General features: G+C 40.4%; 4 protein-coding genes across 4 annotated transcripts; 3 read left to right on the top strand and 1 right to left on the bottom strand.

Moving 5' to 3' along the window:
• Positions 1–1212: 1212 nt before the first annotated feature.
• On the top strand, positions 1213–2134 carry LOC135616972 (HMG-Y-related protein A-like). The gene is made up of 2 exons (XM_065116757.1): positions 1213–1428; positions 1519–2134. Exons 1-2 carry the CDS (start codon positions 1378–1380, stop codon positions 1978–1980), a joined length of 513 nt encoding a protein of 170 aa, XP_064972829.1. The 5' UTR covers positions 1213–1377; the 3' UTR covers positions 1981–2134.
• A 3121-nt stretch (positions 2135–5255) lies between these two features.
• LOC135616973 (14-3-3-like protein GF14-C) lies at positions 5256–8423 on the top strand. The gene is made up of 6 exons (XM_065116758.1): positions 5256–5394; positions 5651–6088; positions 6206–6284; positions 6789–6911; positions 8002–8118; positions 8199–8423. Exons 2-6 carry the CDS (start codon positions 5682–5684, stop codon positions 8256–8258), a joined length of 786 nt encoding a protein of 261 aa, XP_064972830.1. The 5' UTR covers positions 5256–5394; positions 5651–5681; the 3' UTR covers positions 8259–8423.
• Positions 8424–8958: 535 nt separating this feature from the next.
• On the top strand, positions 8959–11401 carry LOC135616974 (uncharacterized). The gene is made up of 2 exons (XM_065116759.1): positions 8959–9494; positions 10991–11401. The coding sequence occupies exons 1-2, from the start codon at positions 9087–9089 to the stop codon at positions 11162–11164; spliced, it is 582 nt and encodes a 193-aa protein (XP_064972831.1). The 5' UTR covers positions 8959–9086; the 3' UTR covers positions 11165–11401.
• Positions 11402–11732: 331 nt separating this feature from the next.
• Positions 11733–14999, bottom strand: LOC103991317 (DNA repair RAD52-like protein 2, chloroplastic). Its single transcript, XM_009410726.3, has 4 exons — positions 14586–14999; positions 13827–13864; positions 12738–12829; positions 11733–12119 (listed from the first exon to the last, which is right to left on the bottom strand). The coding sequence occupies exons 1-4, from the start codon at positions 14975–14977 to the stop codon at positions 11982–11984; spliced, it is 660 nt and encodes a 219-aa protein (XP_009409001.3). The 5' UTR covers positions 14978–14999; the 3' UTR covers positions 11733–11981.
• Positions 15000–15926: the final 927 nt, after the last annotated feature.

Below are 15926 nucleotides of genomic sequence, written 5' to 3' on the forward strand. Positions count from 1 at the left end.
CGGCTTATTTTTAAGTAGGGCCCACTCAAGAAACCTAATAAGAAGACGAAACGTGTCACTCAGCATTCATCGCTGGTCGAACACTTCGTAGGGGACTCGATTTCCTATCAGAAAAATCTGTGATCGATTACCAGCTGACAGGGAGTGTATCGTTTGTAGTACCAAAACGGAGTTGCAATATCGTACGTTACAGAACTAAGCAAGAAAAATGAAGTTCATATTTCCAATCCTCAAATTGCCTCAAAACAAAAAACATTCCAATACCTGAAGTTTGCATTGGTTGAATACGTTTTCCTATGTACTATATCGATCTATCTTACCTTGGCATGACTGCATGTCCTTCCTTATATTTGACCCACTTAAAATATGCTGCAATGAAGTTTGGTTGCATATGCCTACATTTACGCTATGATCTGATGGGATTTTGAAGTGCAACTCGTGGAAGACAGGATGTGCAACTCTGGAAGCTCCATTTGTTTTGACATTGCTGCACTCTCCATTTCTCTCTGGTGATTGATTCTAAGAGCCATGGCTGTGTTGATTTCTTAATGGCTAGAAATTTTTTGTGACATTATTTTCTTTCCTGCATTTAAATTCTACCTTCATAATTTCAAATAGTTTCTACGGTGTCTCTTTTAATAATGATTAAGTTTGATGGAAAGAACATTATTTAAATAAATATATATATATAATATTAGTCAAGTAATGATATACTAAGCCTACTTATTAAAGATTAAAGATTCAATATATTTAAAGAAGGTGTTAAATATCTTGATAATTTATCGTATGATCTTCGATTTGAATTTTACTTTCGCTATATATTTTTATAAAAAAATTATAAAATCTAAATCAAGAATCTCATTTGTTCCAAGAAAATTCTTCACATTAATAATATTTTAAACTTTAAAATCATTCCAAATATATATATATATATATATTTATTAGTAAAGGATAAATGATGAATAATTTCATAATCATGTGATGATTAGACAAGATATTATTTTATAAATTTATCAAATGAGGTTGAAAATAATCACCCTATATATATATATATATATATATATATATATATATATTTTATTGACATGCTTTAAGCAGCAGTTATTTACACTTATATAATATTCTTATAATAATAAAAATTAGGCATTATATGACCCCAACTCCCACCCATTGTTGCTCTTCTCCTTGTCTACTACTTTCCTAATATATAACCCCTCTCTTTCTCTCTCCCCCTCACTTTCCCTTTCGTCCCACTGCGTCACACTTAATTCCATCCCATTAGCAGACAGACTATTCTTCCTCCGATCCCTTTCTGTCTCCTCCTCCCTCTCCCTCTCCGACCACAACCCCACAGAGTCGCTCACCCCCCGTAGTCCAATGGGCACAGAAGAAGATCCGCGGACCCACCCCCTCCCTCCGTACCCTGAGGTAGTACTCCATGAACCCTAATTGACCCCCTATCCTACTGCTCCTGCTCTTCCCTCTGATCTTTGTCGATCTCTTGCTTCCCTCCCCCAGATGATTCTGACCGCGGTCTCGGCGTTCGGTGAGGATAACGGGACGAGCGAGTCGGCCATCTCCGAGTACATCGAGTCCTCCCACAGTGGCCAGCTGCCGCCGTCCCATCCTTCGCTGCTGGCTGCCCACCTCGCCCGGATGACGGAGACCGGCGAGCTGATTTTGGTCGACGGCGGATACCTGCGGTCCTGCCCCGACACGGCGCCGCCGCCCATCAAGCGCGGCCGCGGGCGGCCGCCCAAGGCTAAGATCCCCGTCTCGGCCGACGCCGCTCCGAGGCGGCGCGGCCGTCCGCCGAAGCCCGCCGACCCCCTTGCTCCCGCCAAGATCCCCCGCCCCCGCGGTCGCCCCCGCAAGAACGCCCCTTCTGACGCTGCCCCCAGGCAGGCTGGTCTGGCCAAGAGGCCGAGGGGCAGGCCACCTAAAGTTAGGACGCAGTTCAGGGAAGTCGGGTTTGTCTGAGCTGTGGGGGTAGTAGGAGGATGCTAATTATTCAGACAAGTTGGCATTTTGATTGTGGAAGCAAGTTGATGGGAGTGGGGTTGGATTGTGGTTTTCTTGTATGTTGCACAAGACTATGAGGTGAGTGTTTAATTAATTCCACTGCTTGATGTTCCGATGCCTTCCTTCTTCTTAAAAGAACTAACTTTTATTGTGCTGACTTCTTTTGATTGAGAAAGGGAAGATTCTTGCTAATTGAATGTAGTGCTTCTATGCTAACGTGTTCTCCTGAATACGTTGATGCATTCAAATGAATTTACACTATGTTTAGGAAACTATCAAGGTTTGTACAAGAAGCTGCTTGTTACCATTGAACTTGTTCTGAATGTTATGTCAATTATTTGAGCACTTTGAGTGGTATGAACTGGAACATGATCATATAAGGTAGCAAATCCACTTGAGCAATTGTAGTTTGCTCTGTTGTTGGCATTTAAATCTTTATTGCTTTTTCTGACTTGCTACTTTTGGAGCTTAATCATTCAAATATGTATTGCTGTTCTTGATAACAGACTTAGGATGAGATTTTGGACCGTGCCGGATTTAACGAAGGATTCATATGTGAATTGCAACTTAGTGGCATCAAGAGAAAATTTTAAGGTATGGTTGGCGCAGATGGATGAAGCTCCAGAAACTAAAACTTATGTTGTCTTAGGCCTTACATTTAACTTATAGGATAGTTGGAAGAAGATATTACTTATAATACTAAAAAGGACCGATCAGAATGGAGTGGGACATTTAGATAGTTTTGTGATATCAAATTCTTTGTATGGGTGAGAACCAAAAAATGAAAACAAAAAAATCAAAGATAGCGGGATCAGAACATAGTGTCAGAAGACGAGGATGTTGAGGTACATGTGGAGTTATCAAAGCAAACAGAGTAGAAAGAAAATGTAATTTAAAATATTGTGATAGTAACAACTAAGGAGGACTTGTGCCAAAGATCATTTGAGGTGGTTCATGAATACTCAAAATAGATCTACAAACATGCTAATTAGGCAAGGTGTACTTTTCCACATTAGCAGGAAGACAAGAAACAACTGCTGCAAATGATAAAAATAGCATTTCACTTCCCTAAAGTTATGTAGTGATGTCTCTCTTAAGAGAGCTTATTGGCTCAAAAAGTAGGAATGATAATGAGATACTTGTGAATTTTGTCATGCCCATTCCCGAACTTGAGATTTACAAGCCAAGTATCCGAATCCATCCCAAACCCACTAGCACACATTAATCTGGTTAATATGTATCCTAATTTAGCTTATGCAAGTTGGATAGGCATCTGATCTGTTGCCATATAGGAATGATGATAGATTGGGATCCGCGGTGCTCAAAACCCATCTTAAAATCGACTCGGATACCTATTCTCCTACATAAATCTGTGTCGTACCTGATTAACGAGTATCATGATCTGGATTAAGCAGGTTCAGTAGGAATGTAGCTGAGGAACCTCCCTATCCAAAACTCTGAAAACTAACATATTGCTTATTATTGTTTGTTGTTAACTCATCATCAGATTGGATAATTGCTGGTGTCATGCTTTTTGCGGTAAAATTGAGGATTGAAGAGGAATGTAATAAATGTGCATGAATTGGTCTTATTACCTTGACAATGTGTCTTACCTGGCATTTTTTAGAATCCTCATTTACCAACATGATCTCTGACAAATGTTTGATAGAACAACAAGAAGCAGCAGTGTTGTCCCAATTATTTGTGTTTCTGCATGCAATCAATTTTTACTCTGCTCAGGTCAGTTTTTAGTTGGGTGGCTGCCAGAAATGAAATGCCTTGTGCATTACAAAGAAATACGGATAGAGGATGCAGAGGTAGCTTATTCCGTAAAGACTTCGACCTTGATAAAGGTATCTCATCTTTGTCCTTTTATCTCTAAAAAACAAAAAAGGAATATGATCTTTTGAGCTATGAGATTTGTTAGATACTTTTTTTTTTTCCCTCTTGATAACATGAAAGGATAGAAGAGAATCCGATGGTGGTGGATATTAATTAGTGCATGTAATTTTATCTTATTTGAAGCTGTTCATGCCTCAACATCTTAATAATGGTATTTTATTCTTGTTCATTATGCTTCTCTACAAGGTAGATGCTAACATAATAGAGTTCCATATGCCAATTCATTTTGTCGATATAATTGAAGTTTTATTCATTTTTCAAACCTATATTCGATGAGTAAGTAAACCTAAGATCTAAGAGTCTCTCTGAATGCAATGTCTTTGTTTCAAATAAGAAAAAACACTTATATTACTTTAACCAAATGGGATTCTTTCATCAAGGTTCGTCATACCGTTCTGTATACTGTTGATCTAACAGGAGATCGATATGGATGATACATATCGATTTATCAGTTTCGAGATCGATATGGATGATACATATCGATTTATCAGTTTCATCATACCATACGTCGACACATTGATATGGTGGTATATATAGTATCAGCAACCGATCAATACATCGACATCCTGAAAATAGAATTCAAATCTTAGTACTTTTTTTCTCATATGTTTCATCTCAAATTTAATAGAGACTGCCAATTTAGGTAGATTGAGTAGGTAAAATTGTCACAAACAAATAATCTCAATCTATTGTCGTCCCCATCCACATCCAAATCTCAATAATTTCTCGTCAACGGCTCGGAAGCTTTCCGAAGGCTTGATGGGAAGAAAGCGACGGAATAAAGTGAATGCCATCTTGTCACATCAAATCATGTTTAAAATGCCTCGATAGCAATCTCAAATAACATCACCTTCCAAGCGTCGCGGCCCATTACTTCTTCTTAACGGGTCGCAAGTTACGAGCAAGGGTATCTATCGTCATCGGATCTGAATCTAATCGGATCTATCCACAACCCGTAATATCGTATCCTCGCCCGTTTTCTAACCCCGTTTGATCACCCGTCTCATCGATGGCACGAAACAGGGCTGCGGGCGACCCGAGCCGTTGGGTGACGTCGACGCGTGCCTGTGTGTCAATTTGGCAGCACGTCATTGGGCTGCGCAAAGGCCCTGCATTCCGCGTGGTCCAGCCGACGGTGGCCCGTCTGCTCCGTCCACGTGTTGGGCCCTCCTCCGGAGGAGGACCTCAATAACCCTTTCTTTTCCAATACCACTTTTCCTACCCGTCAGTTTCTACCCAATCTAATACCTGCCTTATGATAAGTTAGTTTTAAGGTTGGTTCATATAACAACAGGGTGTAGTCACGGGTACCGAACTGCAAGGTACAGTAAGTTTGCTCTTTGTTTTCCTATCACCTCGCCCTCTCTTCCCCTAAAAAAGGCCAAACAACCCAAATTGAAATCCGGTCGAGCGGCGCAACTCGTCCTCACGGAAAGAGAGGAAAGCAAGAACCCTAAGCGTCTCGATTCGGTGAATGTTAACTCTGTTCTTCGAATTCCTGTGCCTCTGCATGATATCGTTCTTGATCGCTAAATCCCAACATTTACGTGTTTGGGGATCCTTCTGTGCCAATGAGTTCATCTGATAGCCGACTTTTCGTGCTGGGATTTAATTTCTTTGGGGATTTATTGTCTTATGCAAACCCTTCATTTTTCCTGATTTGGGGGGCGTAAAGAATGGTGAAAGTTATCGTTTTGATGTCGATCTGTTGCTCATGATTCGGCAGAGAGGAAATACTTTACTAGAGATCGAGCAGAATGTCTCCGGTGGAGTCGTCGCGCGAGGAGAACGTGTACATGGCCAAGCTGGCGGAGCAGGCAGAGCGGTACGAGGAGATGGTGGAGTTCATGGAGAAGGTGGTGAAGACGATCAGCGGGGAGGAGCTCACCGTGGAGGAGCGCAACCTCCTCTCGGTGGCCTACAAAAACGTGATCGGAGCTCGCCGCGCGTCCTGGCGGATCGTCTCATCCATCGAGCAGAAGGAGGAGAGCCGCGGGAACGAGGAGCATGTCGCGCTCATCAAAGAGTACCGCGGCAGGATAGAGGCCGAGCTCAGCAAGATCTGTGATGGGATCCTGAAGCTGCTTGATTCTCACCTCGTCCCCTCTGCGAGCGCCGCCGAGTCCAAGGTGTTTTACCTTAAGATGAAGGGTGACTACCACAGGTTAGATTAAGCATAGTCCTCTGAGAAATTGAATAGATTTCTTCACCAGTTGAAGATAGTTGATTATTTCATCTTTTAATCTTGGTAATTATGGAATTGTTCTGGATCTGTGCTTAGGTACCTTGCAGAGTTCAAGACTGGAGCTGAGAGGAAAGAAGCAGCTGAGAGCACTCTGGTGGCTTACAAATCTGCGCAGGTATGTGCTATTTTTCTGTAAGCCTTTTGCTGATTTTTCCATCTTTATCATATGTCCTCTGAAGTAACCCAGCGCAATGCTAAGAAAACGTTACTCTCTTTTGAGGATCTAACTTTTAGACAAAACAGAGGTATGTGAAGTGACTTATTCATCATGGATTTGGGAGAGCAAAAAAATAAAAAGAAACAACCCTGGTATGGTTGAAAGTGAGGTTTCTCAGCATGGTAAGTTTGCTTCTTTGCAACCCTGGTGACCAGATTAGAGGTCACAGAAACAGTTTCTGTTTGTAGGAGAAAGACTGAGAGCTTGGCAGGAGTTTTGTGCACTAGGCTATCCTTTTTTCCAAGATGCCATATATATATATATGTGGGCTTATACTCATAACTGTTGACATTAATGTTTGTGTAATGCATACTTTCTACTGGAACTTTTATTTTATTCTCTTTCTAAGGCACTATTGTAAATTTTGGTTCAAAATATGACGTTTGACAAAACTTATTACAGGATATTGCTTTAGCTGAATTGGCTCCGACTCATCCAATAAGGCTTGGGCTGGCACTTAACTTCTCTGTGTTCTATTACGAGATTCTTAACTCACCAGACCGTGCATGCAGCCTTGCAAAGCAGGTTTATCTCAAAACCACACTCAGCTTGATATACATGTGTGATGTTTAAATTGTTCCTGACTCTATCTGACTTGATGTGAAATGTTATCTTGGAGCTTTTATAGAGACCTTTATAAAAAAAAACGGCTAGCAACTAAGTTCATTGTAAAATATAGTAGAAACGTGAGATTTGAAAATATATCTTCTGGATTCAGATTGCTTTGCTTGCATTAATATTGTGTATACATTTGAGTTTCTGTTGCACAGATTCTAGGCAGAGTTAAATAATTTTGAAATAGGAAATTTCATGTAACAGTTGATGAATTCTGAAATATAAAGTTGTTTCCCTAATTATGGTGGGACTACATACCATGTGTATTATCTTTACTCTATAAGAGAACTATCATAGTTGTGTTTTCATGTAGCTAGGGTATCAGTTTAAGTGACAACACTGTTAAGGTCCTTTTCAGTTTATTGGTATCGAGTTAAATTTCATACTATATACATTCATATGTGTTGTTAGAGATTTCATTGGTCCTTCCTAAGTGTTTTTTGGGGAGTTTAAGTAGGCAAAATACTGTCTTTGAATATTATCTAGTCAAAAAGAAAGGCTTAAAAATGCTTTATAATAGTTTTGCCATAAAAAAAAACCTGACATCTGCATTGAATAACTTCAGCTTTGTAGTTAATGTCACATGGCTGGCTAGAGTATGGAACTTCTCCCAGAGTAAGACGAGGAAAGGTAGTAGCAGATCTCAAAAGTCAAAACTATGTTCACGGGTTCTTGCATTGGAAGCCTATTTTATGATTTGCCCAATGGAGAGTAGCTAAAATTTAGTTTTCACTGTGATTGTGGTCAACAAGATCATCTAAATCACTGTGAAATTCACAGGTTTCAATAGTTAGGTCAGTGAGCTAGTTTGTCAATCAGCACACAACCGTTGAGTTTTTAAGAACCCAGGTTTCATTGGGAACATGTTTGACAAGGATTAGAACATTTGTTGATTTGTTGAGCTCTTGGTTCACCAATCCAGAGGGTTGATCTGCTTGACTCTTCCAGATCTAAGAAAATATTCTGGTTCATCTTGTTTGAACTTACTCTGATGTTACAGGCATTTGATGAGGCCATCTCTGAACTGGATACCTTGGGCGAAGAATCCTACAAGGATAGTACTCTAATCATGCAGCTTCTCCGAGACAACTTGACATTATGGACCTCGGATATCACGGTCAGTTTATTTCATTGGTTGGTACTGAACTTTATCGACACACCATTACCACTTTTCGCTAATTGGTTTTTGCCGGGCAGGAGGATGGAGCTGATGAGATCAAGGAAGCTCCGAAGAAGGAATCAGGAGATGGCCAGTGATCATGATCTAGTTATTTATCGTTTTATCGTCCATATAGATTCTATCGTTTAAGTAGGTGTTGCCAGAATCTTGTGTTTGTTAATCGTCCACCTCTTCCTCTGCCTAGTGGAGAAACATACTGGGATACTAATATTTCTGAAAGATTGGATTCTTGTTCGTCTTCAGTAATTCGTTTGTGGAGATTTCTATATGCTTCTTGTGGTGGAAGATATGAATCTTGAGCTTTGGTGGCCTTGAATCATTCAGGTCATCAGGTGCGTTATTGGTGCCCGATCTGTGTGGCGGACACAACTCCATGAAGAATTTTCGGTTTTTTTTACATATCAATCTTTTCAGAGTTTGAAAAATAAGTCCTCTTTCTGTGACTCCCAGCAATCATTTAATAAATTCAGTTTGAATCAATCTTAAAAGTTTTATTGGTTATTTGATTTTAAATTTTTAATATCTGAATTAGAGATTTTTTTATTTTAATCCGAAGCTTTGATGTCAAGCTTAATATATATCTATGACGGCTTAAGTTATTAGATTTTTTGTGTTTTATATGGTATTGGAGGCCAAACTTAATTTTGGAGGGGGCTTTACTAAAATATCTAATTCGGTATCGTTGCATAGATAATGACTGCTGTATATATATATATATATATATATATATATATATATATACACACACAACTCATTTATACATATATATAAATTGGCAAAAAGAGGAGCGTCTCATTTCCTTATCTTTGGCATCGCCAAGAGAGCGAAACCAGAGGGGCGGTTCTTGATGCCTCCGACGGCGAACCTGTAGCAACTGATTCCTGCTCATCTCTTTGTCGCCCACTATGTCTCTCTCCTTGATCTCGAGCATGGCCGGGCCCGCCGGTGTGTTCGCCGCCCGGCACCAGGACTCCTTCCCCTCCATCCCCTCCTCCCCCGCTCGCACCAGTCGCGGTGCCGCGCACGTGGCGCGTGCGAGGAAGGGCCTCTCCTCTCGCTCCCGTCGCCTCGAGAAGCGGGACAAGAAGGGTGGCGCCACCACGGTGAACGACGAGGCGCCGCCGGCGGAGGTTGGTGGAGGGGGGATGCTCCCCATGGAGAGCCCAGGAGGAGGGGGGATCGAGGGGTTCGAGTACTCGACGACGCCGATGCCGGTGCTACAGGGCGAGGATAAGGATTTCTGGGAGGGCCCCCAGTGGAACGCCCTCGGCTTCTTCGTCCAGTACCAGTGGGCCTTCGGCATCGTCTTTGCCGTAATCCCTCCCCCTGCCTACTACTTTGTTTGGATCTCTATATTTACTGTTTACCCTATTTGCTCTCGTGCCCTTTGCTGTTCTTGTTGATTGCTAGAACTTCTACTGCCTTCTCTGCTTATGATTTGTCGTTCTCGTTCTCATTCTTGTTTGCCTACTACCATCTTTACAGTTTAGCCTATTTGTTTCCTGTTCTTGTTGATTGTTAGAACTTCTCTTGCTTTCCTTGCTCATGATATCTTGTTTGGGGAAATCTTGAATTGCTGCGTCGTTCTTCTGGTTTTATTGTTCTCATTCTTCTTCATAATTAGCGAATTAGCTGTCTAATTTTTGTGAATAACTATTCTTGTGAAGTCATTTATAAGAGAAGTCCAAGAAGAATCACTAGTCTTGTACATGGAAACGAAGCCTGAGCCGGTTGTAGGAGAGAACAAGAGGCAGCCACATGCATCACTTTAGATGTTGAATTTGTCTTAATTATCCCAGCACTCTTTATCTCATGCAAATCTGTGATCACAATTTGCCAGAATCTGATTCCTAGGTGTAAACTGCAGTGATTGAGAGCTTTGTAGAACAATTGAATGACAAAAATTGAAAGAGAGAGGAACCTATACTTAGTGGATCATCATGAAGACCATAGGTGTTTAAAGAAGTATCCCGATATTTTCCTGGAAAGATATTGTCGTAACCATCGGTTTGTGATTGTCTACCTTAACATGGTCTCTATTCCAGGAAAGTTAGTTAAATGTTATTCTTTGAGAACTATCGGTACATACAGTTGTTATTTCTAAGTGTACACTAATGCCTAGATATTGTGGTCAGTCTTCAGATTGTAATACTCCTTGTTATATTATTTGAAAAACAATATAAATTTAGTGCTTGTGCAAAAGAATTTGCAAAATCTTATCCTTTTCCTTCTTGGATTGTCGATGTGCTTGCACGGTAAAGCATATGGTTGTTGTCTGTTTAGCTAAGTCTTGGTAGATTAAAAGAAATGAATTCTTCAAAGGTTATATTTGTAGTTAGTTTGCAAGGTAGCTTTTATCTTCAAAGGATGCTATTGATGAGACGATTCCTTAGTTGCTTTTTTCTACAATTGCATTCCCAAAATCAAAGCTGTCATACGAGGCATTTTCAGTATGTCTTACTAAATATAAAATAGAATTCATCTTTGTCGGAGGCAAATCACCCATATAATTTGCTATACCATCTTTTTGGCATGTTTAGAAGATGCTTTTAGCTGCAGTTTACAGCCTGCAGGGCTCCGAACGGAATCGATCTTTAGGTTTCTGCTATTAGTGTAGTTTTTTGAGTCATAGAAATCCTTGCTTTTCGAGTTTTTGACCTCAACATATTGGATCATGAGCTCTTTGATGTCATGTAACGGTAGTTAGATACCGACTGCAAAGAATAAAATGGGCATGCTATACTATTCTCATAGTGGTTACCACTTGAATTCCACTGGGTATGTTCTGACTGAGGCAATGCTTTCTCAGCTGATTGCTTGTGGGATTGCTGTTGCTACATATAATGAAGGCGCAACCGATTTTAGGCAAACACCTGTCTACAAGGAGTCTATTCAGTCCCGCGAGCTATTAGAAGAACCAGAGGCATCAAACACTGATGTGTTTGAGGCAAATCCAACTGAGGTAGCACCGAGCCTGGAATAGCCTTATATATCTGATAGTTTCTGGTGCCATCAGTTAATTAAGGCAGTGCAGACCATCGTGCAGGTTCAGTTCCACGAAATATTTGCCATCAATTGTAAGCATCAGTTTGTATTTGGCGCACTTGTTTATGTTTTCGTGATTGTATCTTTATCGTAGAACATAGGCTATGAAATCACCTGGAATGCATGTGTTTTTCATAAGAAATGCCATGGCCAAATATAAGCCATCATAACTGAAGCATATTTTTGGTGGGTGACATATTTCTACCTAATGTGACCTTACAATAAGTAAATTCTGTCCAGGTCTTCAAATCACCAGATTTTTTCCTGTTTTCCTACCCAAAGTCTAGTATTATACGAATACCCCCTGATATAAGTTGTACTTTGTGCATGTCTTCCGCACATGTTTGTGTCTTTGACATGTTTTGATTTGATTGGTCCGGTGTGCAAATTGATGATATATAATAATGAATGAGGAACTACCAAATCAAACACAGTAGAGTGAATGCCAGGTACTTCTTGTTTTTTGTTTTCAGAAAAAAGAAGAATCTATTAAGATTTCATAGCTCTATCAAATGACTTTTGCAAGTCATTTTGGAGAGTTAAACGACAAGTCGGGAGTAAAAAGATCCTCCCAAATAACATTACAGTGGCCCAATTTCGATTGCATTCACCATATAAGGTTCTCTACTTGAGCACACGAGATTCATCTTTTCCTGACAGTAAAATAACAGGCTCACGCTTGTTGTGTTAGTGATTCATCGCATACATGTAAGGACTACAAGATTGCTCGTAAAGAGTGACTTGTTATACGATGCTCAGTCCTCATGGTACAGATGCAAGCCAAAACCAAATCTTGCGCAGGCTCTGCAGAAGGCCAATTCTTCAGCTGCTGCAACTGGGTCGTCAAGCTGGCCGTCGTTCACGGACACTGTTCCGGTGGACTCACGGTGAGCCTGCAACGATGCATGCAGCACTAGTAAGAAATCCAAATAGAGGAATCTGACGTTCCAATGATTTACCAAGTAGCCGGTTTCCCACATAGATCAACACATTGAAACTCATGAGGATGGTGAATGTCCTTGGTGTGATAGAGAAGCCCTCTGTGCCTTGAAATCAACTCAAATACCAAAACATGAAGGCTAATCTTTGTAGAATTCCTTGCTACTTGTGCTCAAGGTGATTGAACACAAACAGATCACGGGCAAACTATTGAATCCCAGTGTGCGTGCTTTCATGGTGGTGGGTGCCTGCTGCAGAAGCTTGGCGACTTAGGGACTGGTTTTTGAATCGAGCGATCGCTCGTATCTTCTTAGTTGAGCTCCCTTCTACTAACCTTCTGATCACTGAGAAGCAGCATAATATTCCGCAGACCTTGAGAAATCTTAGAATTTTCCAGGTAGATGACCATATTATGGTTTACTGGCCATTTGAAGCTCTAAAATCTCGAGAGTTCATTCTACTTGATTTAATTTGGTGCCTGTCTTACTTGTTTGGAAAAGCATTCTACTCATAGAAACCCGAGAGATTAACACAATGAAGCATAGGTTGAGAAATGTAACCGAGATAAATACCTCTCCATCTGATCCTCTAACGGTGACTCGATACACCACGGTCACAGTACCATAATTTGAGAATCTAACATCGCGTACTTCTCCACACCAGCCTGAGGACACAAGTAGTGGTAAAGAAGTTAGAAATGAAAGAATGGGCAATCCTGCCGCTCTCATAAAAGGTCTAAACCACTGACAATTTTGTTAAACCCTTCATATAACTCTGCAGGACAAAGAGAAAACATGTTCTGAAGTTTAGGAAGACATTATATAATTGTGTGGATGGCAATTAATGTGCACCATGTTGAGGCAAACATAGGATAGCTTTGAAAGGAAACGCCATATGCAGGAAGGTGTATCAGTTGGAGTGCCACAGTACTATCTAACTTCTTTGAGTGGAAAGCCATCTACCAATGAGGAATCAACAACTAAATAAATCAGAAGAAGAATATGCAGAACAGAACTATCAAATTTCTGCCTTTAACCAGGATGATAGTCAATTATAAACTATGACATATGCATCATGCTTGGACTCGAAAAGGAAGGTGAAATCTCTCCAGCTTCATCTACGAGTGTCTCTTTCCTACTAAGGTATATTGCAATATTAGATTACCTCTAATAGTATTTGTCACGATAATTAGCTTTTTAACACCGATCCATTGACCTAAATTATCTAGGCCCGAGTTAATGATATTACATCCCATTTATGGATCAATTCAAATCTGACTAAACTACGAGTGTCACATGATACATCCTCGATTCTATTGGACTGTTAAACTTGCCGTTGTTTTAATCTTTATGGTGGTTCACTTAGTTGCTACCAGTACATGAGAAAATTGAAAAGAAAGTATACACAACTAACATTCTGATGTATCACAATGGTAACAGTGGAAAGTACAATAACATAATGCAGAACAAGCAATTTATTTATAATAGATGCATTGATTCTACTACTCTGTAGAAAACTGAAGCAGCATAAAGCCCCTCTGGAAGTAGGTTAGATTCTAGTACATCAGAGATGATGCTCCTATTGAGTCTATGATGATAGAACAAAAAGATGAGAAGTCATACTGATAGGCAGCTAATACACATAAAGGAAGAGAGATTTACCTGGGGCATAAAAGCTCAGCATTCTATTGGTGTGGTACCTATACAAACAACAAATGAGTCAACCCAGTCAAGAAACAAGATCTACATAGCACTTAGTGAAAGAAAAGTATCAGTAAACTGTACAAAAGATCAATGGCAGCATGTTTCTCCATCTCGAAACCTCTCTGAACATGATTTATTTTTTGCCTTCCCTTCTATAGATGTCAGTAGGAAGTAATCCATCAAAATTAAATTGTTAATGGTCCTTGATGTGAAAAACAAGTTTCTAATGAAGGTGCCAACTCATTTGCATAGTTTATATGCAGGTTATTGGACGAAAAAGACATGTACTATTAACGTAGCCCCTTCGAGATGCAAAGGAACAGTTTGTAGTCGTTCAAGAACTTGTAAGACCGCGTGGTAAGTAATAAGTAATGGCAACAATAAAAATGACACCATTCTTTCCGACTCTTTTTTTATCTTCTCAGCTCCCATGGAGATTTATGGAAATGTAGAAGAGAGAATTCGATCGATCAACCACATCCGGCAGCCATGCCGGTTTTGATCAGACAGAATTCATCATCAATAATCACAATATGTGTTGCATCCCCGAAGAAAATTGATCAAATATTACTCATTCCATCCTAATTATAAACTGGGAAAAGGTGTCCTTTTTGGGGGGATTCTCTGAATCCACCAATCATTAGTACCAATTTCGTTGATATAGCGTTAGGAAATTCTTGATTCATAGAAGCACATGACGGAGAAGATGGAGATTACCAAGGGATGGTGTTGTCAGCGGTGTCGATGATCTTGTCGGGCACTCTCTTGTTGAGGTCCCTGAGGATCTCGTTCAGGGGACGGGCGAGCGACGAGGTCGCTTTATCGAGCGGCACCACGTAGTTGGAGTTGGGCACCCCGGCGCATCCTCCGCCGCTCTTCCCCCCGTTGCTCGATCCTGCTCCGGCCGCAAAGCCCCGACGCCCCGGCCGAGCCATGCAGAGTGGGCGCACATTCTTTCCGGCGGCGGCGGCGGCGGCGGCGGGAAAGACCGAAAGGGACGAGAAGTAGGAGGTCTCCATACGCCACACCGACACTGGAGCAGGATGGGCGACTTCAGACGTCGACGGGAGGCGGAAAGGGGAGATGGCGATGCCTTTATTTTCGTGCATTTGATTTGATCGTACCCGCAACCTACCAACCGAACCGCCTACCAAACCTTCTACCTAACGACCAGCCGTTGGCCGTCGTCTTCGCGATTATTATTCCAATCAATCACATTGGATGACAGCGGATCGGATTTTTAGGTATTAGGCTAATTAACCCGGATCAGAAAACACTTTCAGTGAATTTGGAAGACTGGAAAAAGAACATAAATTAATTGGATTCGGGTTGGATACAAAAAAAGAGGGGACATGTTTCATAAATAAATTTTTTTTTAAATTTTTTTAAATTTATTTATAGAATTATAACAGACTTAGTTGGAATTGTCTTACACATCCTTACAATAATGTCATGAACTCAATTAAAATTATTTAAATCATGAGATATTTTTATGTTAATATTATGGATTTAATTGAGATTGTCTAAGTCATGAGACATCAATGCGTTATCCATTCACAAGAATTAGTCTAATTATAACCTTGCTCGGATCTCTAAAGACTTGTAAAAATAAATTGATTAGTTCCAAAGGGAATGATCGGTAAGTCCCGACGCATCATGAAAATGACAGTTTTATAAGTAATTCTATAAATACTTTCTATGCAAGAGAGAAAAATGAAGAAGGAGAAAATAATGATTCTAGAAAACAAACAAATAATCACAAGTCTACGAATGACTACTCACTGGATATCGAGCGCATTGGTAAATCCCTGTAGGCTTAACGTGCAAACTTATGAATCCAATAAATGTTCAACACTATCCTAAACCCTCATCCTCCCATGTGCCGTACTGGGAGTTCTAAGGTTCTGAGATGATTGACGTTTTTCTTTGCACCATAGCTTGTAGAAAACATACTATGACACACAAAAGCTGAATCATTTTGGATAGTTTTGCTCATTTTAATGGGTGATTGCTCTACAACATTACAAAATGTTCCTGCTTGTAGTTTTCAAATAAATC

This window comes from Musa acuminata, chromosome BXJ2-7 (assembly GCF_036884655.1).
Source record: "Musa acuminata AAA Group cultivar baxijiao chromosome BXJ2-7, Cavendish_Baxijiao_AAA, whole genome shotgun sequence".
In the NCBI taxonomy this organism is placed as follows: Eukaryota; Viridiplantae; Streptophyta; class Magnoliopsida; order Zingiberales; family Musaceae; genus Musa; species Musa acuminata.

Coding starts and splice junctions, on each gene's coding strand:
- LOC135616972 (XM_065116757.1), top strand. CDS start 1,378: ATGGGCACAGAAGAAGATCCGCGGACCCACCCCCTCCCTCCGTACCCT. Junction 1,429..1,518: donor CCCTCCCTCCGTACCCTGAG/GTAGTACTCCAT, acceptor TCCCTCCCCCAG/ATGATTCTGACCGCGGTCTC.
- LOC135616973 (XM_065116758.1), top strand. CDS start 5,682: ATGTCTCCGGTGGAGTCGTCGCGCGAGGAGAACGTGTACATGGCCAAG. Junction 6,089..6,205: donor ATGAAGGGTGACTACCACAG/GTTAGATTAAGC, acceptor ATCTGTGCTTAG/GTACCTTGCAGAGTTCAAGA. Junction 6,285..6,788: donor TGGCTTACAAATCTGCGCAG/GTATGTGCTATT, acceptor AACTTATTACAG/GATATTGCTTTAGCTGAATT.
- LOC135616974 (XM_065116759.1), top strand. CDS start 9,087: ATGTCTCTCTCCTTGATCTCGAGCATGGCCGGGCCCGCCGGTGTGTTC. Junction 9,495..10,990: donor CCTTCGGCATCGTCTTTGCC/GTAATCCCTCCC, acceptor ATGCTTTCTCAG/CTGATTGCTTGTGGGATTGC.
- LOC103991317 (XM_009410726.3), bottom strand. CDS start 14,977: ATGCACGAAAATAAAGGCATCGCCATCTCCCCTTTCCGCCTCCCGTCG. Junction 12,830..13,826: donor GCTGAGCTTTTATGCCCCAG/GTAAATCTCTCT, acceptor TTGTGTCCTCAG/GCTGGTGTGGAGAAGTACGC. Junction 12,120..12,737: donor TTAGAGGATCAGATGGAGAG/GTATTTATCTCG, acceptor GCATCGTTGCAG/GCTCACCGTGAGTCCACCGG.